The sequence below is a fragment of the Vanessa cardui genome, chromosome Z (assembly GCF_905220365.1).
Source record: "Vanessa cardui chromosome Z, ilVanCard2.1, whole genome shotgun sequence".
NCBI classification, from domain to species: Eukaryota; Metazoa; Arthropoda; class Insecta; order Lepidoptera; family Nymphalidae; genus Vanessa; species Vanessa cardui.
This window is the reverse complement of record NC_061154.1, coordinates 14,016,769-14,043,637: the sequence shown is the minus strand read 5'-3', so window position 1 is coordinate 14,043,637 and position 26,869 is coordinate 14,016,769. Positions and strand designations below refer to the sequence as shown.

The 26,869-nt window shown below is 31.4% G+C and overlaps 2 protein-coding genes across 3 annotated transcripts; both read left to right on the top strand.

Annotated features, from left to right (window-relative positions):
• The first annotated feature begins 6,981 nt into the window (after positions 1-6,981).
• Positions 6,982-14,042, top strand: LOC124542843 (protein SCAI). The gene is made up of 9 exons (XM_047120726.1): positions 6,982-7,117; positions 7,201-7,383; positions 7,560-7,913; positions 8,258-8,496; positions 8,835-9,014; positions 9,115-9,375; positions 9,524-9,694; positions 12,303-12,505; positions 12,717-14,042. Exons 1-9 carry the CDS (start codon positions 7,029-7,031, stop codon positions 12,768-12,770), a joined length of 1,734 nt encoding a protein of 577 aa, XP_046976682.1. The 5' UTR covers positions 6,982-7,028; the 3' UTR covers positions 12,771-14,042.
• A 4,264-nt stretch (positions 14,043-18,306) lies between these two features.
• On the top strand, positions 18,307-26,638 carry LOC124543011. Of its 2 annotated transcripts, XM_047121005.1 has the most exons (4): positions 18,307-18,455; positions 18,764-20,045; positions 20,942-22,823; positions 23,706-26,638. In XM_047121005.1, the coding sequence occupies exons 2-4, from the start codon at positions 18,931-18,933 to the stop codon at positions 25,836-25,838; spliced, it is 5,130 nt and encodes a 1,709-aa protein (XP_046976961.1). In that variant the 5' UTR covers positions 18,307-18,455; positions 18,764-18,930; the 3' UTR covers positions 25,839-26,638. The 2 variants fall into 2 exon arrangements, with proteins under 2 accessions (XP_046976961.1, XP_046976960.1); XM_047121004.1 differs by lacking the exon at positions 18,307-18,455 and having other exon boundaries at positions 18,486-20,045.
• Positions 26,639-26,869: the final 231 nt, after the last annotated feature.

Here is a 26,869-nt window from a genome sequence, read left to right as displayed (position 1 = left end):
TGAATTTTATGTCCTAAGTGCCTATTGCTACACTAACTTGATCGCTTTTCAAACCAGAATAATAAGCAACAACAATATTTTGTGATGATGAGTAAGGGCACCAGACAAGCTTGAATAAATCCCTAGAATTCGTAAGCAAATTCGTAAAGTAATTTTTAATACCAACTCGCTAATGCTAAATCGTATGTATATAAAAAAAATACACAATTACCCAATACACATGCTGGCTATTGTACGTCAATGGTTCTATATCCTTCACTCGAGTGCCAACAGGAACTGTACGAAATTTCATCTCAATCTAATGAACGATGCATTAACGCTTAGAATGCATGCATAAGAAAGCTCTTCTTATGCATGCATTCATATACATTAAGCAGATCAAGGTTTTAAAGGTATCGGTCATATTGAAAAATGTCGAGACGAAATAATTATATTTATTTGAAATGCGTAAAACTTGAAAATTCAACCATACCATAGTCTAAATTAAACTGCCAAATTCTGGTAAAATATGATGCTGCTCAATACAAAACGCGATGTGCCTCATAAGTTATTGTGTTCTGTTAAAATTTGTCCGAACTAAAATAAAAAAATGTTTATACACTTTAAGTTATGTTAAAGTTGAATTTTGTAATTCATATATATGGCAAATTATTTACTTGTTTACGTAAACACGCTACGCCGCTTTTTTATTTCTTCTGCAAGATGTTCCAATCACAAAATATCCGCCATCATGCAAGAAGGACAAGAATGAATTAAAATATTGAGCAACTCAAGATCTTGTTTCAATCTGCTGAGGAATCTTTAAAATATCAATGGTCTATATTAAAGTAATGAATAAATCCCCTGCGACTAAATAAATATAGCGGTATTATCTCCACAATCCAGCTTACGATGTGTTTAACATACAACAGACTAAAAATGAATCTCTACATGACTACATACAATGCATAAACCTCAGGGATATCTTCATCAAATGTTCCACGATATTGCTACAATTGTATAATAGCATCACGTTACACTATAATATGAGAATTTTGCACCGGCAACAGCGAATGTACATTGGGAACACTGATAAATAATGGTGACATTCAGAGGATTTTGGGTCAATCTAAAAGAGGCGATTCCTAATAAAGGTGAACCGATTATAGATAAACTGTCCGACTACCATCTAGATCAGCTCAGGGTCCAGATTCCCAAGAAGATCAAGGAAGACCACTCAACAATGACAGATTGACAAGAAGTCACCGACATAGAGTTCGATAGAACCGTTTATTCATTATATTTAAACCGAAATTTAGTCACTAATGTGATGCTGAGTAGCAGGACAACACAATGTTAAAAATCAACTTTTGAATAAGTTAACAAAACGACGTTAATGACGCTTAAAACTTGGTATCTTCATTTGAAAATCCATATAAATTTCGATGTATACTTTACTCTTACTTGTTAACTAATATAGGCGTTAAAGTAACTCCGTAAAAATTACGAACTTTTCAAGCCTTAATTACTCACCTAAGTTTAACGAAATAAAAAAAAATGTGACTTCTATTATTATAAGTCATTATTTATGTATTTAAATTTAATGTCTATATTAAAAAAAATCGCAATTAAAAATAATTTGATAAAACCTGTATCTACTTTTATGCAAGGTTTACAGAATTAGCCGTCGTCATTCTCCCCACACCTTACCTCAAACCATCACACACAGCTAGGCGGGTCTTAAATTCATACAAAGGATTTACCTGTAAATATTTTTTTTACGACATCTGACTCACTTAAAGTAATGAAACTTAATAGATACATCGATTCCTCTGATCACTAACGTTTAGACTTGAAGTCGTAATAAATACAAAAAGTTACAAGCCCTTTGAAAATAATAATATAATGGTCGACGTGCAGTGATTGGTGAATCGTTGTAGTAACCACCCCCAATAGTGGGGCCATCAGTATAAATAAGCCTTGGTGGTTTACCCTGCACTCTGTAACTGCCTAGTAGTCCTCGTTGGTATCCGCCGCGGCAAGACTGTTGCATTTTCCTGTTAAATAAACCGTCATCATTTTGTCCATAATAATATCAATTTGTGTTTTGTGTATAATTTATAATATTTTTCGTTTACTCGTCTTAATATACGTGAAATATCAGAATCCTAAAAAAAAGAAGTAAAAGAAAGTAAAGTTTTATGAACGTTTAATTTGTGTTCTTACAATGGAGTTCAACACAGAATCACACAGACAATATTTTATATATACAATGGACAGAGAACCCGATAGTGATGTTCCGATTTATGGTGTTTCTGAGCGATCAAGTAAGTAATTAATATTGAAATTATATTAAGCATAATTAATATTTTTCGTGAATGAAATGTTTTCATGGGTACCTATATATTGATAGTGACAAAACTTTTATAAGATTCGGGTGCTCCAAATTTGTATCTGTAAAGTATTAAGTGAATTGCGTGATTGTAGTTTGTTAGATCATGTAATGTGCTAATTTTTAGTATGTATAGGTACACATCCAATCTTTAAAAAAATAATCATTGTAATTTAGAGATTTTCTGCCACTATTCTGCATTTTCTTTTAAATAAAAATTAATAAAGTTAATGCAGAAAACCACATGTAATAAAATAATGATAATGATTATTTTTTTTAATTTCATTACAAAACTGAGTGTTTATAAAATAAAATGTAATTTTGTACTTTTAAATGTGAATTCATTCATTTGATCTCAATATAATATAACTAGTTCACATCGTGCAGCGCCATCTGTTGTAATAGATTCGCAACTCTTTTGATAAGTGATATAATTAATTTTTGGTATTTATATTGATTTTTTGTCGTCTAAATATTAAACTAAAATACTAAATACTAGTAACCAAAAATGATAGCTTTCTATTAATTTCATTACGCTCCAATAGATGGCGCTATCAGCTTGAGATAGCGTAATAGGACCAAACATTTTTGTATAATAGGCGCATTTTTAGGAGGCCAGGCTGATGTTCGTTTACAATAGCAGAACAAACACAGATATAAAATAATATAAGGATAGGTCGCGCTTTCCTCGAATATATGTTCAAGAATCGATTATCGATACTATCGATTTTGTAGAAACATAATCACTATCATTTTTTGTTATATCCTATTGCACTTTAGTTATTATTGAATATACAAAATGTAATCCTTTAAATTCGTTATTGATAATTTAAATATAAATACATTTTAGTTCGCTAAGTTTATTAGTTAACTCCAGCATTGACCAGCTTGACGAAGATGCAACTGAACTCTGGCCTACTTAGTTTGCGCGTATTATAATTCAACAAAAGGTTAAATTTCAAAAGATTATACAGTTCTTTAAAAAAAAAGATCATTTTTCCACATACTTAATCGATATCGGTTGCCTCACTTGTATCATGTATCACAGTGTAGTATGTATCACAGCCATAACATTTTTTTTTAAAAGTACATCTTCAAAAAGCCCAGTCGAGTTAGTCAAGAAAAATTATCTTAAATATCTAAATTCGAGTCACATATTTTATTGCTATATTAGAGTTGATCACTGCTAATATAAATTCAACTTGGCGACCAAATTTAGCTGGTTCTTTGGCCGCCATCTTGAGTTTGAGAGGTTCTCTCTCAAACTCAAGATGGCGGCCTACCAGGCTTTCCAGAGGCTTGTGTGTCATGAAACACATAATTGAGTCTAATCCTGGTATGACGATGACGATTATTAAATTATTATAATTAGATGTTCATTTTATAACAATAATGTGAATATAGTATGACTTCACAAAGTCAATTTAATCTGAAAGAGCTGGGCGAAACGATCAAAGGACGCTATTCCGGAGCGAAGGAATATAAAAAAAATCTTCTTATAAAAAGAGCAGTAAGTAGGCGAAGAAATTGTAAGGTTTGACGTAGCAAGTTTGGGGTTCATATTAAATTTTCATGACTCGCAAAGCCTAGTATGAAGTAAACTTATACATGTCGGTCATTTTCCCTTTAAACTTAAAATGACACTTTGGCCATCATAATTTGGCCGTCATTTTGAAATTAATACTAGAAGCACCTGAGAAAGCATGAGAAATAAAATTGCTGACGATAATTTTGTAAAGTTATTTGCTAACCCGACTGGACCAAAGGAAATTTATGCACCTTTTGTAACATTAAAACCTTTATAGGATATACACCGAAGCCTTTGAATTGAAAAATTAACTCAAGTATTTATTTGAAGATTCACTCTTGTTGTAAGAATTGCAAATCAAAAAAAAAAAAATAACAATCGAAGAACTTTGGCAGATCCGACGAAGATTCTAGCAACGATTAAAGAATTATTAAAATTCAAAAAGATCCCTTCTAACGTGAGAAAAAAAAGTTTAGAAGAGCAGTATATACTCGTATATAAATAAGAGTTAATTAATAGCTACATAAACCTGAAAAAACCAATTAGGGATTATATTGGTTCAGTAAAGGAATAAAAACTTGCTGCTACGATATAATTGCAATCAGATTCTGTATAAATTCCATAAATATACGAATAAAATAAGTCGGATAGTCCATAAAGATGGAGAGTCATACAGAAACGGACTCGCGGAAGCAAACGAACACAAATACAAGTAGGACTACCCAGGTAGAGACACCATCGATGACGCAGACGAAAACTCAGACCCAGAACCAGTCGCAGACAATACTCAAAACTCAAAAGCAGACACAAAATCCGACGCAGATTCTACCACAGATTACATCGACGACGACAACTGAAACAAAGACGGAGACAAAGACGAAGAAGGATACGGTTACAAATACAATGACGGAGACTCAAACGGAGAAGCAGACAGAGATTGAGGTAAAAGCGCATGTGGAGACACCGACGTACACGGATACGCATACGTACTCGCAATCAGAATCCAACACGCAGACGGATATGCATACGCATTATCATACGCAGTCACAGACATTGAAGCAAACAGTGACACAGACAGAGACACAGACGGAGATTATACTGCAGACTCAATACTCATTTGTATATCGGCCAACATAAGAAGTAAATGAAACGCTTTTAAGTTTCAAATAGTCTTATGCTGAAACAAAATATGAAAATAAAATAAAATGTAGCGCTATTAATTTTAATGTTGATGGCACTGGTTTGAAGAGTTCATCTTTAACTGGAGCAACGACCTTGAGTATGGATGTGTATTAACAAAGTCATTTAAAAGTTATACAAATATATGATAGCTTAGAAAGTAAATACAATTAGATTGTTGTGCAGTAACGAACAAGCGAGTAAGGCAATGGCGAGCAACTTAATAAAGAATAGAAGAATATTCCCGCCGAAACTGACGACTACCCAACTTAAAAGAAATATCCTGCAGATACCTAGTATATCTTTCTTATAAATATGTAATATGAACTTGTAAGTACCAAATTGTCTGCAAAGACATTTTTATTAATTCATCTATTTACAACAATTTGTCTGATTACGAAATTATTTGAATGACACGGCGTAAGAGATTTTTCTGACCTAGTGGCCTATGGCCATGTGGCCATAAAAAATTATGTATCATAATTTGATATGTTATTAGTTTTAAAAATAAGTACATAAAAAAAAACTTAAAACTGAAATACACTAAAAAAACTTTAGGCAAATGAGTAATAGTAAAATATCCTGACATTTTCTTAGCTCACTAAATAAAGTATATTTGCAGTTTAAAATAAACAAGTTATCAACATCGGTTTTAAAAATTAAAACAGATTACGATACAATTAAAATAAAAACAAATATTGTCTTAATATCATGATTTTATGTCGTGTAATGTACCTATTACTATTATTCTTATAATGTTGATCTTCTTATTACAAATTTTGAAATCGTTAGTCTCGTTACATCTCGTTCATCAAGCAAGGGCGGCACCTTTACAAAGTTAAAAAAATATTTGACGAAGTCTACAATAAACGTAGTAAAAGCGTTATGGCATCTTTCCGATTGAGTTCAACATATATTGTGCAGCTGTTGTCGGCACTTGCTTGAACCTCTGTGGATACATACAATAGCCGGCGAGTGGTATCGGATACTTACATTTGACAAACCTAGTACTGCAGTCAGAAATATATAGTATAAATGTTATGTGTTTACTCTCTATTTTAAATCTTTTGAACTTTAACATTTTTGTGGTCTTTCAATTTTAAAGATTTGTATTTGTTGTATAGATATTATATGCCAAATATATATGAAATAATTGGGATCCGAATTCGTCTCATTTTTCTGCAAGCTTGATCAGGTCAGATACTAACTAGCGTTTTTCCTCAGTGAGCGTCTCTCCAATTCAAGTCATTCAATCAGGTTGGACGAAATTGATAACTTGTTTATTTTGTTGGAATCCAACACAAAACTATCATCAAAGTCAGCCAGAAATAAAAAAACGGAAGTCCATATCCTTTGCAGCGGATACTAAAACTTATAATGGAAAATCTAAGAGGAACCAAGTGAGTGACGACTGCGGCCCATCGACTTCGCGAACTTCTGTGAACAATGTACCAGTTAATAACGGTAAAAATGGTCCTAAAGAAGAAAGAGACACAAGCAAAGGTAAAGGTAAACTAACAAAAGGATTACCGGTTAAGGGCCGAAGAAATGGTCAGCGTAGACGGCAACAAGAGTCTGAGGTAACATCTCGGCCGCATGAGGATACGACATCAACAGAGTCGTTAGTAAAAGTCAAAAGTAAAAGCCGTTGTAATAATAGTCGACACAATTTTGATCTTTTTGATCAAATGCACTCTTTTAATTACATCGATGACTCGAGTGACTATGAATTCTCTGAGTTAAGAAGACTAAAACCACCCACTCCACCCAAAGCATCAAAATATTGTAAAGCTTGTAGACAACAGTTCCAGGAAAGTTCATTCTCACAATCTGTTGATGAACCTCAAGTTGAAGATCTAAATTCTTCAAGTTTAGATTTGCAGATATCTGTTGATTCTTGTGACGCAAATTTCTACGACGACATCGATTACTAATTTGTTTATTTAAAAAATGAGCCCTATCTCAGAGAAAGAAAGAAAAATTATTTTAGAATTTTGTCATTTGCTTGAAAAATCGAAGCAACTATTTAATGGATTAAGGTATGTATGATTTATTGAAAAATACTGATATGAATTAATTTTATTTGATTAAATATTATATATTGATATAATAAAAAATACAGGGAGCTTACTCCTTATGGAAATAAGCAATGGCAAGCTCATTTTGGACGAACCTTTGACATATACGCAAAGTTGTGGAAATTTCAACAACAATATCGTCCGATTTTGGATCTGAGATACGGCTTAAAACGATGGCAAATTGGTGAAATAGCATCAAAAATTGGGCAACTATACTATCATTTTTAGTAAGTATATGTTCATATGATTAACTGTCATTTCATATTTAGGTTTTAAAAAAATATTCAAATATTCAGTTACATCTTATATAAAAAAAGGAGTCTTGTTTACTTTAAAATTCAATGAAACATACGTCCTATTGACATATTATTACGTGTAAATAATATTTTTCTTCTTTCGGTAGCTTACGAACAAGTGAAATCGCTTACTTAGTCGAAGCGTTTTCCTTCTATCTAGCAATAAGGGGACGGCAGTATTACAATCTGGCAAGTAAAGAGGCAAAATCCGAGCTGATGGTGAAGAAATTACGTTACTACGCAAGATTCATCGTAGTTGCTATACTTTTAAGACAATCAGAGATAATTAATGAACTTCTAATAGAACTAGAAAAGCAAATTGTTGCTTACGGACAAGCATACGATCCAAATGATCAAGCGGAATGGCTAAATGTATTAGAAGAAGTAAGAGCATTTCTAAACGCTGACCCAGGTGTGACTATTTTAGATCCAGATAACAATAATAGAATTGTTACTTTAAGGTAATTATGTACACTTATTAATGGCATTTATTAGTTACTAAAATGTTATAGAGTACTAATTACTAAAATTGGATAAAAAAATATTTAAGAATCACAGCTTTTATTTAAAGATATAATCAGGAATATCACAAACTTCTTTAAATATGGCGTTATCTTTCTTGTTGACAGTCCTTCTAACAAAAATACAAACATTAATAAATAGACTTCGCGCATTTTTGAGTCTAGGACGATTTTAATACTGTTGTTTGTAAACTTTAATATTATAAATGTACATATATATAAATGCACCCTTGTATTGTTTGATTATGAAATATTAATATTCATTCATTCATATAATCTTAAAGCGGTCGTCTCAGCCGTCACACGATTCCATCAATTGAGCGAACTCTACAAATGAATTTGAAACTACAAGACGCTATTATAATAGGCAGTGGAACTCAGCTTGTAAAATTCTCAGAGCTAACCATAGATATGTTCCGTATGCTACAAAATTTGGAATGGGAGATCGATGTACCTATTAAAGATCCATCCGTCGATTCTCCGCACGCTTCAGGTGAAACCTCAAAGACTCCCAAACGTATAGGTACTGGTTTCCATTTACTTTGTTTTGTTAAAGACAAACATTTATATCACATGTTGATTTATATGATTTCATACATACGCCGAGTGATTTTTTTTGTAAAAATAAGTTTTAAAAATATAATGATGGTGTCTACTTATTTGTTTTGGCGAAGTGAAATTATTTATTGCATAAGCGAAATTCGGTCCAATTATTTATAATTAATTAAGTGTGTGTAATGTGATGCATTGCGATATTTTTTTTTCTGTAAAAATATATTTTAATAAAAGTTGGCAGCGAATATATATAATGAGATATTTTTGTCAAATATAAGAAATCGAAATGTAAATGTTTAATTTTAGGTGTTCCGTGTGCTGGAGGAAATGTTAATCCGCATAAATATTTGCTGTTCAAGCCATCCGCGTGTCAAGTCGTGACATACGTAGCTAGCACTATTAACGAACTGCCGCAAAAGGGCGTGTTACTTATTTTCATATCAGCAGATGGTTACCATCCTCACCAAAATACGCACCCAGAAAACTGTAAGTACTTACCCTTTATTTCGTCTCTCCGAATTATTATTTTAATTTGCTATTCTCATTTTTATTAACTTATAGTCCAAAACATTTCTATTTATTACAGATACCTACGACATCGGAGGTTTAATTACATCATCTAAATCTGATATTTACAGAGACTATAACAGAGAAACTAAATCAGTTAACAGTAAATATAAAAATAAGCACATTCTATATCCGGGAGATTTACAGCCGTTCACAAGAAAACCATTGGTTATTATAGTAGATTCGGACAATTCTTACGCATTCCAGCACATATCACGGACGTTTGGATTACCACTCTTGGTGCTGATGTCGCCATTGTCGTTACCTGGCACCATAAATGGTTAATATAAAATGAAAATATTATCATAAGCAAAATAAAAGTAATTAAGTAAATATGTCCTTGAAAAACTTTATTACAAACCGCAACGTTTTCTGAAGCTGTAGTCATCTGAAACGTTTGCAAAACACTTAACGTGTTTGTTTTCCAGATCGTAGTACTCAAGGGAGCCTGTTTACATTGTTCTTGCACAACTCCATTGCTGGTTTATGTAATTCCTGCGAAGTTTTCACAATCAATTTGGAAACGTGGGAGAAGTGTTCACATTTACGTGATGTTTTCATGAAAGAAGCTGTACGATTGCTAATGAGAACAAGAGTAGGTAAGTTAAACTTTTAATCTCTAAATAAAGTAATTTTATGAAAAATATTTTCATCGGCATCGACGATGGGCATAAAGTAAAATTGGTAATCTTTGACATTTTGCACACGTAAATATATTTGAAAATAAAATATTGTAGGTATGTATTTACAAAATAACTCTAAGGCTTTACTTTAATCAAAAAGTTTATCTTTTACATTTTTTCACATTTATTACTCAAGAGGGTAGAAGCCTTTTGAGACATTAACCGAATATTTAATTGTATTTTAAGGCTGATATTATCGATTTTTCTAAAGATTTTAGATGTATCAGGAGTTTTAGACGCGCTTAGTAATAACTTATTCGAGATAAATTTAGACCGTTAAATTAAATTAAATTTTTGACTTATAACACTTTCAATACTTCCATAAGTTAGCCACTAAGACAATAGTAAAATAATATGACATTTGTTAAGTGTAGCTGCCACCAAGGTGAGGTTCGCTTTTCCTTAATATTTCGTAGTGCGACACTCTATCAAGATATATAAATGGTCTTAACTTTACACAATAAATTTCCACAAATTGTTAATTCCATAAAATTGTAAATCATTTATTAACATAAGAATTAATAACATTCATTGCTTAAATATATACAAATATGAACTAAAACTAGTCAGTGTATATATCTTAACCGCGTGGAATGGTGGCAAGTATGCTAGCAGCATTTCCCTGTTTAGTCGAAAAAATTGTAAATTTGACTTTACCTTTCGATTTTCGAATTCCGGATCAAATCGGTACTTATTTATAAATATCTCGTGAAATTAAAGGAAGCTAGATAGAACGACTAATTCACGAAAAATTAGAATCAGTTTTTTAAATCATATTAAAAACATTATTTCATTTTCACTTACGGCATTTATGTGGTAAAAAGTGAAACTCTACTACAGGGTGAAGAAAAGGTGTGCACTCCACGTACTGGCAGGTAAGTGGATGCAGGCATATAAAAAGGTTAACATGTTTTTTATTTGAATATACGAGATCCAGAACTCAGACTTGTTTTTTGAATATATTTAATTTTTAAAATAGATTTCTTAGTTATAGTGATTACTAAATATTATATCCTTGATTACTAATGTTTATTTTAAGTCTACAAACTTTACATACCAACACCCCCATCGCTACTAACAAAAAGAATTTCCTACAATACTGAACAACAACCATTTGTAAAACACTAACGGGATAAGTAGTTGGTATCTATAACGTATAATTATTTATCACTGTTCACTTTTCTTTCAATTTAACACTTGAATTGAAGTAATTCAGTCTAATGGCAACTCATTTACCTAAAGCTTAATTTTTGAACCAATAAAGGCTTTCAGGGATATAAGTTGGCATACCTAACGGCTGCTCGTAATACCGTTTCGGTGGTAAAATTCCTGTCTTTGCATTTTCTTCAAAACCTTGACATTATTAAAATATATATTCTAAATTGTTTTGAGAATATTTTAAATCTGATGAGATTTAGTTCAACGTGGCCTAGGTTCTAGAATGTGTTAAGAAATGTTTAAATGAGTGTGTTCGGACTCACATGAGCCTCTTGTTTTCATGATTGCTTGGCCCATTTTCTTTACAAATATTCTCGACTGCAGCTATGCATTTCTTTTCAATGTTCTTAAAATCTTTAACCCTTGAATACTACAGAGAAACTTTTTTTTATTTTTATTGTCATATTTTTCCTTAGGAATGTCCATCCACCGACAATTAAATACTTGAATGAGAGTAAAACTAAAACTACTACAAGTAAACAGAATTACTAGCTGCTCGTAACCTTTTTATCAAATCTTCCATTCCATCAAATAACATACAACGAATACGCTACAACAATAGTAAATTTATACGTTCGCACGTTGTGATTCAGGCGTGTAATGTAAATTTGTTGATGAATTATCTCAAAAATTTATGGAAGTTCTTAAATTTATTGCTGCACAACTTAATTATAATATAGTTTGTCGGGTCTCAGACAATCCCACGAGTCTCGTATAATATGTTCTCGTCTTAGCCTGAAAAATACGAACGAACAAAGTATTTTTTTTTTAATCTTCAATGATACATATATCACCGTAACATTAAAAAAATCTTTAGATTACAATCTATCTTGTCAGATTATAAACTGTCGAAATACTGTGAATCCGTGAATTATGATTGCAATTTAACGCATTATTTTCGCTATATTGTTATTTATCAAGTGAAGTGAAAGGAGTCAAATTGTAAACTGGCGTGGAAAGTAATGCATCTCGTGCGCTGAATGGTTGAATGTTATGTGCCCCCTGCCTCCCAAGCATCCGACATATTATTTCACTGTAAAATTGCAAATACTGTTAGACAATAATCTATTTCACGCAATTGTAACAAAGAACGCAATTATGACAGATTGTAATCTATCAGATTAACTTCGATAGATTAAAATTATTAATCTAAAGAATTTTGTTTTGTTATGGTAACATATTATATAACACTGGGAATCCAGGCAGTCAACAGTCCGAAGGCCAAATTTACAGTTAAAGAGAGTCACAGGTAATATACAATACATTACAGTTATTGATTTCTTTTAATTTGTTTTATTTATTTCAGATCCAACCTATCACGCTTTTCTTGGTTGTGAATTTTTAAGACTCATGATACTGCGTTATATTTTCTGCGAATGCACTCTGCGCTTGCATCGAGGTTTTCGTGCAAGAACAAATTTACCGCGTGCTTCTCCTCCATTACCTGACGAACTAATCGAAAACTGTGACTTGATGTCTATTATTGTTGATATAGCAGATTGTATTGGGGTAATTATTAATTCATCAATTTAAAATATCGAAAATAAATTTAAATTTAATTATTATTTAACAAGGTTTATATCAGGTTAAATATGAATTTATTATTATTACAAAATATATAAATACATTTAACACAATTACCTATGTTATATGTTATAGGAAAAGTTTGAAACATTTTATAAAGGTAATTAGATGCTTATAAAAACATTACCGTTTTTAGGTCCGGGAATATTTCTACGATCCTTCAGCACCTGGAACAGCGCCTAGAGATTAAAGATTTTCTTCAAAGATAATTCATTATGTACTCGATGGTATTGCGTAGTCAACAAACAAAAATGTGATTATTGTGACAATGAAAGTTAGTGTAGTGTGTAGTGAAGATTAATTATATAATAATATAAATAAACAACAGTGTTTGTGAGCATGAAAGTAATTCTAGTGAAAACTTTAAATCAATCAAATGAAAACTATTTATTATGACAATGAAAGTAATCGTAATGAAAATAGAAAACAATTAAAATAAATAAACAACAGTGTTTGTGAACATGAAAGTTATTATAGTGAAAACTTTAAATCAATCAAAAGAAAACTGATTATTGTGACAATTAAAGTGCAAACTAAATATATATTCATAATAATATTAATAAACAAAAAACGTGTTTATGAAAATGAAACTATTTATCTTTAAGACTACGTAAATTCAAACGAAAGCATTAAAGTTTTAGTGAAAGTGACAAACAGACTATTTGTTGTGACACTAAAAGTAAGGATTACATATGCAAAAAAAAAATAAACAAAGTGCTTCAGAAAATGAAACTAATTATAGTGACGACTGATCTTGATTTCTGATCAATGAACCGAAAAGTGGTTATTGTGATAATGAAAGTAATTGTAATATAGACTTAATAAAGACTTCAAATTATTATAAATAAACAATAAACTGTCTGGACTAATGAACAAAGAGTAAATGAATTTAAAAAAGGACGTTATTTACGGCTACGAATGTATATTACAAACTTTATTATAGTATTTTACTTCTCATCTGGTATTTGTTCCTCTATAAAATCACCCATATAAAATATCACATGTATTGTATGAAGCTTACTGCTACATAGCTGAAGGGTAAATTGTTGCCTATTCCAAATTGCAAACTCGCCCTAGGAAATTTTTTGATAGAAATTTTATTGTTCTAAACTTGCAGAATTTGAATGCAGATCAGCTGTCATAATTGTTAGAGAAATAAATAAAAATAAGATTAAACTCCTTTACTTTTACTGCAACTCTCAGCGATAAAATGCGTGTGCGCATTTTTGTCTTTAGTTTATAATGACTTAATAGTCATCTTAATTTCATAATTACTTATAATTATTATTTAAATAATTGTACCAAAGATATTTACAAGATTAAATTTCTATCAGTTAATAATTTTGTTTGAGAAATATCAATAGATATTTGGGGTGACTTTGCAGTTTGATGGAGATATAAGATTATTTATAAATAAGCCAAGAATGTAATAAATATAGTTAGTCATAATAGCTCTAAAAAATTACCACAAAATGTATAAAAAATACTATGAATTAATAATTATGTACTTTACAATATAAAAATAAATATAAAACAGAGAAAATATATAAAAAAAAACTATATTTAAAATATAACAGAAGTTATTTCTTTATCTTGTCTGAGAAATTTCAAATGATTATATCGTAAGTATAATACAATATATACATATTTTATGCTAATTATACATAATGTTATAAATTATTATATAATATATAAGTATGCACTCTGAGCTTATCTCATACTCAAAGCACCGAAAAACAGTATTCCGTAACAATACGTCCTATTTAAATTTTAAAATTGTACGTCTTATATTTATATAAGAACTATATTTATGAGGAATATGTCATTGCTGAACGAAGATTTCAATGTTTATTATATGTACTGACTCCACTGGAGCCGGTACGATATCCAAAGTGCTGGCAGCATAACATCTCTGTATAGCCAAACTGATGTTTTGGCCAAGCTACAGCTCTTGGGTCACCAGTGAATTCCACGAGTCGGATCTAGATTTATTGTATTCGTACATTGCGTAAGATTAACGTAATGCTCGTAAATAATAAACAATTAAAAATAGAGATTATAATATTTATAATTAATTAATTCTTGTTCAGTATTTAGTAAATTCAAGAAGTTTTTCCCATTCAAAAGTTGAACTTATTATGATTATTATATATGTAAATAGAGAGAGTTAATACAAATTAGTTTAATTTTTTAAGTAATATTTATGATTATTTCATTCGCTTCGGACATTTAATCGAAACTATAAATGTTAACTTAATAAAAAGACAGCTGTAATTATTAAGGAATATTCGTTTCGGTTACATTTTTTACAAATATTCCACTAAATACATAGCCCTATTCGGATCAGGACTACGTGTAAATTTAAAAAGTGATAAAAATATTGGCGCACTATAAAAAAAGACATATGCTTATGGAAAACATTGCTTCTGATTTTGTGACAGATGTTGATTAAACTTATTTTAGATTACAGTTATTGTTAATAATGTATGGAAGGTACAAAGCCTTTTAGATGCAGATCCTTCTTAGAAACAAACGCATACGACAATCTGCGAAAAATGACACAGCTTAAATTCAAGTAAGTGCTTGCTGGCTACTTTGCTAAGTAGCCTTTATAAATAGAGATGTAAGGATCAGTCACTCAGGCTAGAAATACTATTGATCAAAATAAGTACGCTTTAAAAAGAGCATGCCAATAATAAGCATAATACTTAGTAGCTAACAGGCATGTATTCCATTCATTATTAGATCTCAAATTAAAATATGGTATATATTATAATGTTTTCATTTATAAGCAATTTTTTTAAACTCCTAAAATTATTGTTTACGTTATTACAAGAAGTGTTACTTGTAAATTTACTATTTCTACTGTGTAAGTATATATGTAAATCTTTATTAAATTTTTAAGTCTCTAATTCGAGCCCAATACGATAAGCATATGATCTTAATTAATATAATTTGTCATTCCTCTTCTTAAAATAAAAATATACGATGTAATATATAAACAACTAATTAAGTAAATAATTACTATGAAGATATTTCTTGTCAAAAATAATATTATATATGTGTATAAAATATACAGACTATGTCTAATTTATCGTCATTTCTTAATATGCTAATTATTAAAAGAAATATATTAGATATCATTCAAATTTAATTCTTGTAAAAACTTATAAACACGCTTTTGTGGATTTATAAAAATACAGAAATAAAAATGAAAAAAAATAGATTTTTTCTTAAGTAGCTTTACAAGCTCTTTGGAAGCTATTTAGACCAGTCGACGTTTGCTCATTGTCGCAACTGGTCATTTATTAATTTACAATAATTATATTAAAATATGTTGTTAGTGTTTCTAATAATTAATAATCGTTGTGTAATTCAAAAATTTAACCAAGTAGTGAATAGATGTTGTGTGAAGACGTAGAACAAGATTTTCAGTTCCCTACTTGTTTTTAAATAACTCTAGAGGCTGTCTGTATATGGAAGTAAATCGCGAGTAAATACATAGTTGTTTTTGAGTTGTAACATATTACTGTTATTATTTTTTGATGTATGAATTTTTCTTGAATATATAATGTAAAGTAGTGGTATGTTTCTTAGTTTTAACATCTGTATGTCTTTTTAAGTTTTAACACAGTATGATATATACCTATGTATTTTTCATTTTATTAACGTTAATTATATACTATTTCAAAAAAAGCACGCATGTGGGTTGTCAATGGTAATATATTTATTTGTTGTTTTTTTTATTTCATTTTTATTACGATTTAAGAATACCATAATAAGTAAATCAAATTTGATTGTAAGGACATATAATTGATTACTATTATTACCATGTTTTACTAAATACTACGAAAAGTTTAGTAGCATAAATCTTGTCTTCACGTTGAACTGGTTTGGAAAAGAATAGCAGAAATATAAAAATCACAATTAATCTCAGGTGAGGTTGACATCAGAGGCTTAGTCGAGTTGACTTTAAAAAAAATTCAACACTGCCATTCTACTTCGTACGTAGAATTTTTTTTTCAGAATTATTAATAATAATATAATAGGGATGATAAAAGTGTTTAACATTTATAATTCTCGGTTCATGAAAATTCATGAGCCTTTCCAAAACTGTGAGAAATTATATTTATAGCTACATTTTTTCTTAGAAGAAATGTCAATTTACATAGTTGTTTGTATAAAGTAATTAGTCGATCTTCAGTCATTAAAATATTTCTTATTATAAATGATTAATTAAAAAGTATTCGTTTATTGAGCAAAATTATATACACTGCCACTTTATCTTCGTCGTATCTCGATGAAAGTTTTCTTTTTTAACTATTTGTAGATAAAATTTTTACTCTGTTATATATAAAAACTTGATTGGTACTGGTTTATACTTTATAATTTTTCAAAGAAGAAAGGTGCATTCGTTATTTATTTATAGGTAGAGTAAGTGTGTATTACCAACAATTTCTTTTATTAGCGATATTTGTCTTTGAATAACATAAAATGTTTCATAAAAAGAAAAACAAATTAAAGGAAAAAGAAACTCTGTTGATGTCTATTGTATCGTTTGAACGTTTGAAATTAATGAAAACTTTTCAATTATTTAAATATTGTTTGTCGTCAAATATTGTTAACACTACGTCTAAATAATATGTACAAAACTTTCAAATGTATGTATCAATTAAATATATGTTTTACGTCAACACACGAAAAAAAGTGTTTTTTTCCATTTAACATATTATATTCCCGAAACATTAAGCTTTCTTTACTACTTCTAACTAAAATTTTACGATTTCTAAAAAAAGCATTTTGCAAATTAACAACTTAATCTTTAATTTGCATATCCTTGATAAGATCAAAAAATTTTAAATAAGAAATGAGATTTTATAAAAGAATATCCAAAAGGAACATTGCGATTTGAGGTAACTCGAGGTCTGAGGCCTGACCCTTCATCGCAGCCTTAGTCCACTCACTTGTTCGAGGTGTTTATACTAGATACTTGCTATATAATAACAAATATATTTATATTTATATCTCATATATAAAATATTTTAATAACTAAAGTATTCTATGTCGAACATCCAAACATCCCATGAAGACCATATTCGTTGAACTTCGGAAATTCAATTCGAGTTGACGATAAAAAATGTAATAGATTTTAATCCGACGCAAGATTAAATCTTTTACGACGCAAGTACACGATGATTAAATCGATCGATAAATATAATTCATTAAAATTTAGCTATACTCGCCCTAATTAAAACCACACGTCATGGCCGATTGATGATTTATTAGTTTAACTATCGTGACTACAATTTGTCAAATTAAAGAACAACATACAATTTCAATCCAAATACAAAAGCGACTGAATGTCTTAAAAGTTCAGTAAAAATCCGGTTCTTTGTAAATTCGATGTAAATGTATGTAACCTAGAAATATGAATGACATTGTAATTTATTTGTGTTTGTTAAATCAGCCGAGCAAATTGGACGGCATTCAAAACACCGTGAGTTTCTCCTTCTCCTACTTACATAATAACATTGTTTTAGTAATTTTGTACACATTGTTGTTATTAATTTATAAATTATTAATTTCAGTCCTTCTCTTATCTTTTATATTTTATTTAACTATCGATAAAAAAGACTACCTTGAAATTGGACTGATGACGCGAAATGGTTACCAAAAATAAATTCATGCTCAATCTTATATTTAGCACATTTGCTCGGACCACGACGGAACGACCAGTTGAACAAAGATTTTGTACCGATCACTGATCTTTTTTAAAGAAGAACTAAATACTGCATAGTGATATTAGTAAATATAAACAAAAACCGCAAGGGATGGTGATCCAAGGATACATTAAATATTGTCAGATCGCTTCAAGGTAATCCCGATTTACTAGTCCAAAATAATCTCTAAGCCAGTGATCATAATATACAAATTATTCACACCTATTTTCACACTAACCCACGCAAACACAACGTGTTTTCAGTAGCAGATGCTCTCTTTGGAACGAAATGTTGTGTTCTTAGTTTGACGGTGACTTTTTGCTGGGTCTAGGTGAAAGTAGGACAATAAACAAATAACAGATGGGACTATGGAAGTTATCCAGTCTGGCATAATAAGCTTATATTAATCGCTAACATTTAAAATAACTTATAACTAAACATATGGAATCTGAATTGTCACCAGATAATGAAAAAAAAATACCCCCTGTGCCTATAAAAACGTATCAATGGGAAGATTTGAAAAAAGCTCGTGAAGCCGGTGGTTACCCTTGGACCCATCTTTTAAAAGCACCACTCGAAGGTGAGATAACGGCAGAAGATATAATAAGGGAAACGACACCAAGAAGAAGTATGTCACGTGAATTTTCAAAATCGCGGACTCATTCTCCTATTGACAAGGGGTCTCAAAAAATACTTAACCTCGACTCATCTCCAGGTAGCAGCAGAAAGCATAGCGAAGAAGGGAAAGATGAAGGAGTTCATGTACCAAATTTTTCCAAAGAAATTTCATTAGACTCAGAGGATGACATTATTAATAAAGTATCTAATACAGCACCTAATACATCCAAAGAAAAAAAAACGGATACTCAGACTAACGTCCGCTTATCACCTCCTATAGAAAAACCAATAAGTGTTTCACCAAAGAGTATATTGAAACGACGGATTCCGGAACAACAATATATCGGTATTACAGAAACACGAGAAAAAACAAAATGCTGTCACCCTTTGGTAAACAAAATTAAACATTTAGCCGACAAAACATTACATAAGCTTGATAAAGTTGAAAGTGAAAAGTCTCCTGGAACAAAAAGAAAGAAAAACGATGAAATTCAAGAAATACGACAGCTGAAAAACTCGCCCGGAGCTGTTAGAAGACAAAAATTTAGTGCCATAAAATTGGGAAGTTCTGATGAAATGACTAAAACGATGAGTCTTGATACACCGCCACCAAGGAAGAAGAAAGAACACATATATGAAGATATTGAAGAATCTAAGGAAGGTGATACAGAAAAGTCTTTACATTTTTCGTCTGAAGTAGATAATAATAGTACTAAATTAGAAACACAAAATAATAACATAAATGAAAATGATAGTATTTTTGAGAAAAAATCTATTGCATCTCAAGACCCCAGCTTAGTTACTGAAGATAATACATCTTTAAAAGCCGATGAATATATTATGGAGAAACTTCATAAAATTGACGATGTAAATAAAGAAGCCATACTTTTAGATGAAGAAATGGATTCCGAAGAACCAAATGTAGAAGAAGTGTACCAAAATCAAAAAGATGATACCAGAAAAACCAACGACTCCCCCAATATAACCATTACAGAAATATATGATGATGATAACACTATAGAACAGTCAACAGCAATACCCATTGAATCGTCTCCTAGCCCAAGTCCTCGGAATAACAACCAAAAAGATGACGAATCCATTAGTAAAGATTGGTCTACACCTAACAGGTAAGTTTCTCAAAACTATTATTTTTAAACTTGCGCTTCGTTATACGTAACAGTGACATAACATTCGCCTTTCAATTGCAAAGCGAACGTGCTAGCTTATATATGTATGTCTGTTAAATATAGCACTCTCCGGCACGTCTTTCTGCACATCGGGTAAGCGCTTTAAAATTGTCATCAGTGATCAGCGCTCGCGGTTGCTTTCACATTAGTTAGTTCATTTACTGACCGTCTTTCGAAACATGCTCTTTTACTGACTCATTGTCAGTGTACGAAATTCCGGAAATATATTTAAAAAGCAACTATGCCTCGGGTGTAACCTTATTACGGTTGGGTGATAGTTATGAGTAAATTGCGTCGATGGACATCCGAAGGTGGGACTCCTATAGAAAAACCTGTAAGGCCAACAAGAGAAGGCAGTGTTCAATTATACACGCCGGAAGTACGATGTGCATGTCAGTTTTTTCAGTGTGATTCATTGTTACCGGAGAGAACCAACCCAGTCGGTACTAGGCCAACATCGCGAGCTAGTAATATTATTTCAAATGTGAGGTAAGGCTCTTATTCATAATTACATAAATATGATTTTATGATCAAAATTACAACTGCAAAATAATTCTGAAAGCACTTTATCGCATTTTGCCCGGCGACTGCTGAGGCTAAAACGAGCGCCAACAGTTGGCCTAAATGTAAGTTTTGAAACGTGTGTGAGTGTATTTAAATATAAACTTTTGCAAAGCATCTCAATTTTTGCGATTTATTTTTTATATATTTTTATATCTTTTCAGCGCTTAGCGAAATATATTTATTTTTTTGTGTTTATTTATGCGAACTATATTTTTATTTTGAAAACATTTTATATTTTAATAACATATTATATACAATAACTTCTTTTTCAGTGATCACGAATACGAAATAATAGATAAGCCACCCCCGAATATAATTTATACGGCGCCGAGTATTGATGAAAAACCAACAATGGTTAAAACGGACGATGAGCTATCAAGCACGACATCTTTAGAACGGAAATATTTGCAACATACTTCCGATGAAGATGAACAAATTGACGATAAAGAGAATATAAACACTGAAAAGACAGAAGAATTTACAAATGCTGAAACATTACAAAAAGATATTGAAGAACGTTTTTTCGTAAATACGCCTTCGACTGTATCACGTACCGAATGCGAAGTAAGTACAAGTCAAGTAGATTCATCGGCTTTAGAAAATTTGCCATTAAAGCGAAGTAGTCGTAATAAAAATGGCGATGGTGGTGACCACAAAATTCAACAACGTATCAAAGAAGGGACAGGCAAACTTAAAACGCAGGCTGGTAAATTAAAAACTAAACTACATAATTTAAGAAATAAGCAGTTTAGCTTACCAGATCGGCCTAAAATTAATTTGCCGGAGCGTCCGAAGTTCAAAATGCCCGAACGACCTAAATTAACATCGACAGAAAAAAGAAAATTTAGTTTACCGGAACGGCCTAAATTTAAAAAAATCAATATATCTGAAAAATTGTCTTTTGGTGACCGAAAAAAGTTTAGTTTTCCTGACCGCCCAAAGTTTAATGTCCCTGAAATGCCAAAATTTAAAATGCCTGAAAGACCGAAAATAAATTTTCCGAGTCTTGGTAGAAAAAAGGGACCCAAAGTTGAAAGTAACATGTCTGAATCAACATCTGACTTACAGAATGTAGCAACAGTTGATTTTGAGGCTAAAACGTATCCAAGGCTATTTAATAGAAAGAAAAAGTCACAAATACAGAAAACATCTTCTTCGCCTACATTAAATAGAGAAGACACACCACCTCCGACATTTACATTTACTCGAGTTAAAAAAGCCAATCAAGATGAACCTGCTTCTTATATGCCAGATAGTTCAGAACAACCAAGAGAATATGGTACTGTCGATAATGAAACCAATTATGATAACGATGTTGAAGAAAGAAAACAGTTTAGTAGGACTTATGATTTTGATAAGTTAGACCAAGTGTATATGGATGAAGAAGAAAATCAGCAAAATCTTAATGAAAATCGTAACGCAAACTCAACAACCGACATCTCACCGTCTAACTTGGAATATACACATATAAACGAATTAAATAACGACGAATTTTTTGTTCGACCGAGAGGAATTTCTCGAGAAAATATTCAAGTTCGGGAATACTTGAGCGACGAAATACGACAAGCATTTAATATTCCTAAAAATGTTCTCGCTGTAATGGGGAGTAACAAGGGAATTGATACTCAAAATATTTACGTAAACGAACCGGAAGAAGACCCAGAACTAATGAATGGATATAAAGAACCTATAACTTATTCAACGGAGGACTTAAATGACAGAGATGATGGATATTACACATTCCCACCTGTAAGACCCTCAAGAGCCAAACGAAAGAAAAGAGAGACTGAATCAATTCACTATATCGATGATAGTGTCACAGCAAGCATGCAATTTAGTGAAATAGATTTAGGAATATCCGAAGACCAGATGAATGGCAGACCAATAAATGGAGTTATCAGTAGTAGTAATACTGATCTCAATAATTCAATTAATGATTTGGAGCTTAGACCACAAACTGATCTCCATTCTATACACGAATATGCAAACGACGATGTAATAGAATATCCTGAAAGTATACCAATACAATCGAAAACTCTTCCTATGCCACCTAAAAGGAAAAGGAAGTCTATAAAAAAAGATCTAAAACATTCATCTTTAAATGATTTTACTCCACCCGAAATATGGCGCCTGCCTAAGGAACCGGCTGAAGATGTAAGTATCAAACCAAAATATATGATTACATAGTTGAAGTCCAATTTCATCATTATTTTAAAATTTATAATACCACGTTTAAAACAAAAGACCTATGAATGTAAACAACATACACAATCTATTCATTATTTAAAAATAAATCGTCAAGGTCATTTTGCAAATAAAATGAATCTAACATAATCATCATTATATTTGTAGTTTGTATATATATATATATGTATATACATATATATAATAATACTCAAAGAAGCATCTGTCATTATAATTCAATAAATTTAAAATAATTTTTCAAAACTTTATGAATTTAACAGATACTATAATGCAATGGGTTCAGTACAGAAAATAAATTCAGTGCAGACGACTAGTACTGGCAGATGTCCAGTAGATACATATAAACTTCTGGACGAAACGTGAATTGTATTTTCGGACGCCCGCCGCCGTCATCTGATTGTTGACCTAGTTAAAACCAAAACGAAATATGTATTCAGTAAGACGGACAATAACGTTTAATTATTTATAATATATTACTTTCAGTTGCTAGATGAATTGATATGAATATCGAAATTATGTCTGTATCAACACACAAACAAATAAAAATTCTTTCGCGGTAATTAGATTATAACTATTACTTTCATTGAATTGTTTGATATATATTCTATTCGGAATTTAGCTTTTTCTTCCTATTTTACAATATAAAGCACAATACTGCACGGACTATTGAAAACAAATATTTTACTTTTAATATTAGGTAAAGGGTTACAAATTCTGTTTAATTGTTTTAAAACCAACAAATAATTATCCAATATGAGTCACGCGTCATCTCAGCGTTCATATTGAAATATAGAATACTTGCATTTTAACTATTCATTATTTTATTTACAGATTATCGTGTATAGAACTGAACACGAATATGTTATTCCAAAGACGGAAACTAATGAGCAAAGTCCACTACCCCCAGGGCGCAATCGTTCAAGGAGTTCAAGGGCAACATCATTGTGTGATGACGACCGAACATCGCATGGTGCAGAATCTTTAATTTTAGATACTCATATAGTATCAGCTGACGAAGTTGAGGCTGGAAGCAATATACGCCAAGAAAGTCCTGGATATGCCACAGTCGACAAAGGTAACTATACACCTAGTAAAATGGTGAGACGGTCTAAAAGCAAAACACCACCAAATAGACAACGTAAAAGCCATAGTGCTGAACGAAAGTACTATACTGTGTCTGCCAAGAAAACTGAAATGCCAAGCCGTCCTCCGAGAAAGAAGTCGTCGACAAGCCTCATGACCTTAAACAGTTATACAAAAGATTCAATGAACGGAGACTTGACGCAATACGATGAAATAGATGAACCGCGGTTTGAAGAGTTACATAAAGATTTACAATCTGGCGCAGTTGTAAGCAAAATGAAAGATAGACCTTTGCCTCCCCCGCCTCGGCCACCAAGAGGCCCAAAACGAAAAAAAATGTCAGATGATATGGAAGTGCAATTACAAAAATCTGATATAAGATCAGCTTCTACGCCTGAAAATTTACAACAAAAGTCAGAAGCACAGGACATAGTTGAAATAGAGGTATCAACTCAAACAGATCCGCTACCTGACGATATTGACTATGAATTAGGAATGGATGAAAATCTTGACATATCTATGTCTAGTTCGTTAAGAGATATAGTTGACGAGGAATCTATTTTAGGTAAGGTCCATGACAAAATGTCAGAATCACATCGCACTTCGCGACCAGTTTCACGATCAGAAAAATCATTTAAGCTTTCGGATCCTAAAATTCACTCAGAATTACCTAAAACAAATCTTGGAAGAACTTCACCGACTGTAATACTTGTAGAAAAAAGGGTTTCTAGTCCAACAAGAATTAATGAAAGAGACGAAATTTTAACAGAGGCGTCATTAACTGTGCAACCCATTGATATTGAAGAATCTCTTATCCCAGATGTCCCACCACTACCCAGAGGAAGGAATATACAAACCAGAAGTTCAAAAAAAGTTGCTGCACCAGAAAGTGATCACGCTCTTGAAAGAGTATCTGATACAAGCAGGGATGTCCAGTTAGACAATTTAGTTACACAACGACTTCAAGTAAGGGATTTAGATGTGGGCCGACTTAACGTTTCCGAATTACAAGCGACGAAAATTCTTGTATCTGACATTGAAGGCATGACTTTAAATGTTAATGAAATGGATTCAAAGTCAGGTCATATTTCAGTCAGTGGAATTGAATTTTCTCAAACCGTAATAGACGAAATTGTGAAAAAATTCGCTGAAATATCAACCAATGTTATACCTCCAGTTATGTCTCAAACCCAGGATACAACTGAACCTATAAGACCAGTAAGTAGAGAGGAAGAAACACAAACAGACAATGCTTTACCTGTAAAATCAGAAGAAACTACGTCAATACCCGAGGAACACAAACAAACAACAGAACACCAATCAACTTTACCTCGCCCTGAAACTGCTGAAGAAACTGCTGCGCCACCACAAAGGCCTCCACCACCAGACCTAACACCATTACTGTATTCTTATCTTCAGGATATAGCTATACCTACGTCATCGTTACACCCTCGCTCATACTCTCACAGAGAACGGCATTTAAGTGAACTTCATGATCAACATCAAACCCCACCACCACCAGTTAGGCGATCAAAAAGAAAACCGGCGGTGCAACACAGTGAATCGAGTTCAGAAGAAGGAAAACCAAGGCCATCACCAAGAAGGCTTCCACCGCCTACTAGAATTCATGAACCTACGATAACAGAAGCGGGTGCTCAATTCCTAAGAGTATGCCAAACTTCGATTAGTAGAACATTCAGAAACATTTTTAATACGTTTATGACGTATATTAATAGAACGGAAGACAAAAGGGATGTCCAAATGGCAATGGTGATATTTCTCGTTCTAATTGCTGGGTTAATTATGTTCGGTCTAAGCGATAGTCGAACTATTCATCACCATCACTGGGAATTTTTCAATCCACCGGATGGAAAGCAATAATCATGTGATTTATCGTACATTTTAATTTCATAAATATTAAATAACGTTTTGTATAATATTAATTTATTAAGCCTCCGCTGAAACGTTATTGTAACGTGTATAAGTTATTTCCAATTTTATATCCAGCATTTTTTACAAACCAGACTTTCCATATACCATATATGTATAAATCCAAAACATTATTTATATTATTGCTCTCAAGCAATTGCTATTTTAAAGGTTCCGTGGTGTGTAATATTAGTACGTAAATTCTTTAAATTAAAGTGATAGAAATCACTTAAGCTGTGGCAGATTTTCATGTGAAATGAAGGTACACCTATTTAAACGTTATCGCTCTTGACTTAAATTAATACATCATTTTACCAAACTGCAAACCAGAATTGTTTAAGCTGAACAAATATTTTTGTCATTCCATATAATCACTTTAAGATTTTAAATAACAAAAATGAATAAATTCAGATTAATGTAAAAAATAAAATCGGTAAATCTGCTGCAATGTTCACTGTAATAAATGTATAATTGTAATAAATAAATACTTATCCTTAAAGACACTCGTAAAAATAATAAAATTACTAACAATGAAAGATTGTTCTTTCATTTTAACAAGTATTATAATATATTTTTGTTTTTGGCCTCAATTATTTATGTCCTCGGACAATTTTTTATCTAGTCGTATTGATTTTTGCTATTAATTGCACTGTTAATTTTGTATACGTAGTTTATGGGCTGGTGTTATGCATTTTGTAAAGTTCGTTTTTCTTGTGTATATTGTCGTTAAATAAATTTGTTAACAAAATTTATATATATTTGCCTAATTATCCACGGTCCCTTATCAAAAAAAAATAATGAAATACTATTTATTTTTTTACTGTCTATGAATTTGATGGATTTTTTTTATTTTTTTTTAAAAATAATCAACCTTTAAAGGTATTAGATATTTATAATAAGTCTGAGATTTGATTTAATTTTTTTACGATATCGCTATTTGTATCCGAGGTAAGTATGTAGGTATTATCAGAATATAAGAAATA

Bases quoted from the DNA above. Each gene is read 5' to 3' on its own strand.
- LOC124542843 (XM_047120726.1), top strand. From the start codon at position 7,029: ATGAGCCCTATCTCAGAGAAAGAAAGAAAAATTATTTTAGAATTTTGT. The intron at 7,118-7,200 runs GTATGTATGATT...TAAAAAATACAG, and splicing joins CAACTATTTAATGGATTAAG to GGAGCTTACTCCTTATGGAA. The intron at 12,506-12,716 runs GTAATTATTAAT...TACCGTTTTTAG, and splicing joins ATATAGCAGATTGTATTGGG to GTCCGGGAATATTTCTACGA.
- LOC124543011 (XM_047121004.1), top strand. From the start codon at position 18,742: ATGGAATCTGAATTGTCACCAGATAATGAAAAAAAAATACCCCCTGTG. The intron at 20,046-20,941 runs GTAAGTTTCTCA...CTTCTTTTTCAG, and splicing joins GATTGGTCTACACCTAACAG to TGATCACGAATACGAAATAA. The intron at 22,824-23,705 runs GTAAGTATCAAA...TTTTATTTACAG, and splicing joins CTAAGGAACCGGCTGAAGAT to ATTATCGTGTATAGAACTGA.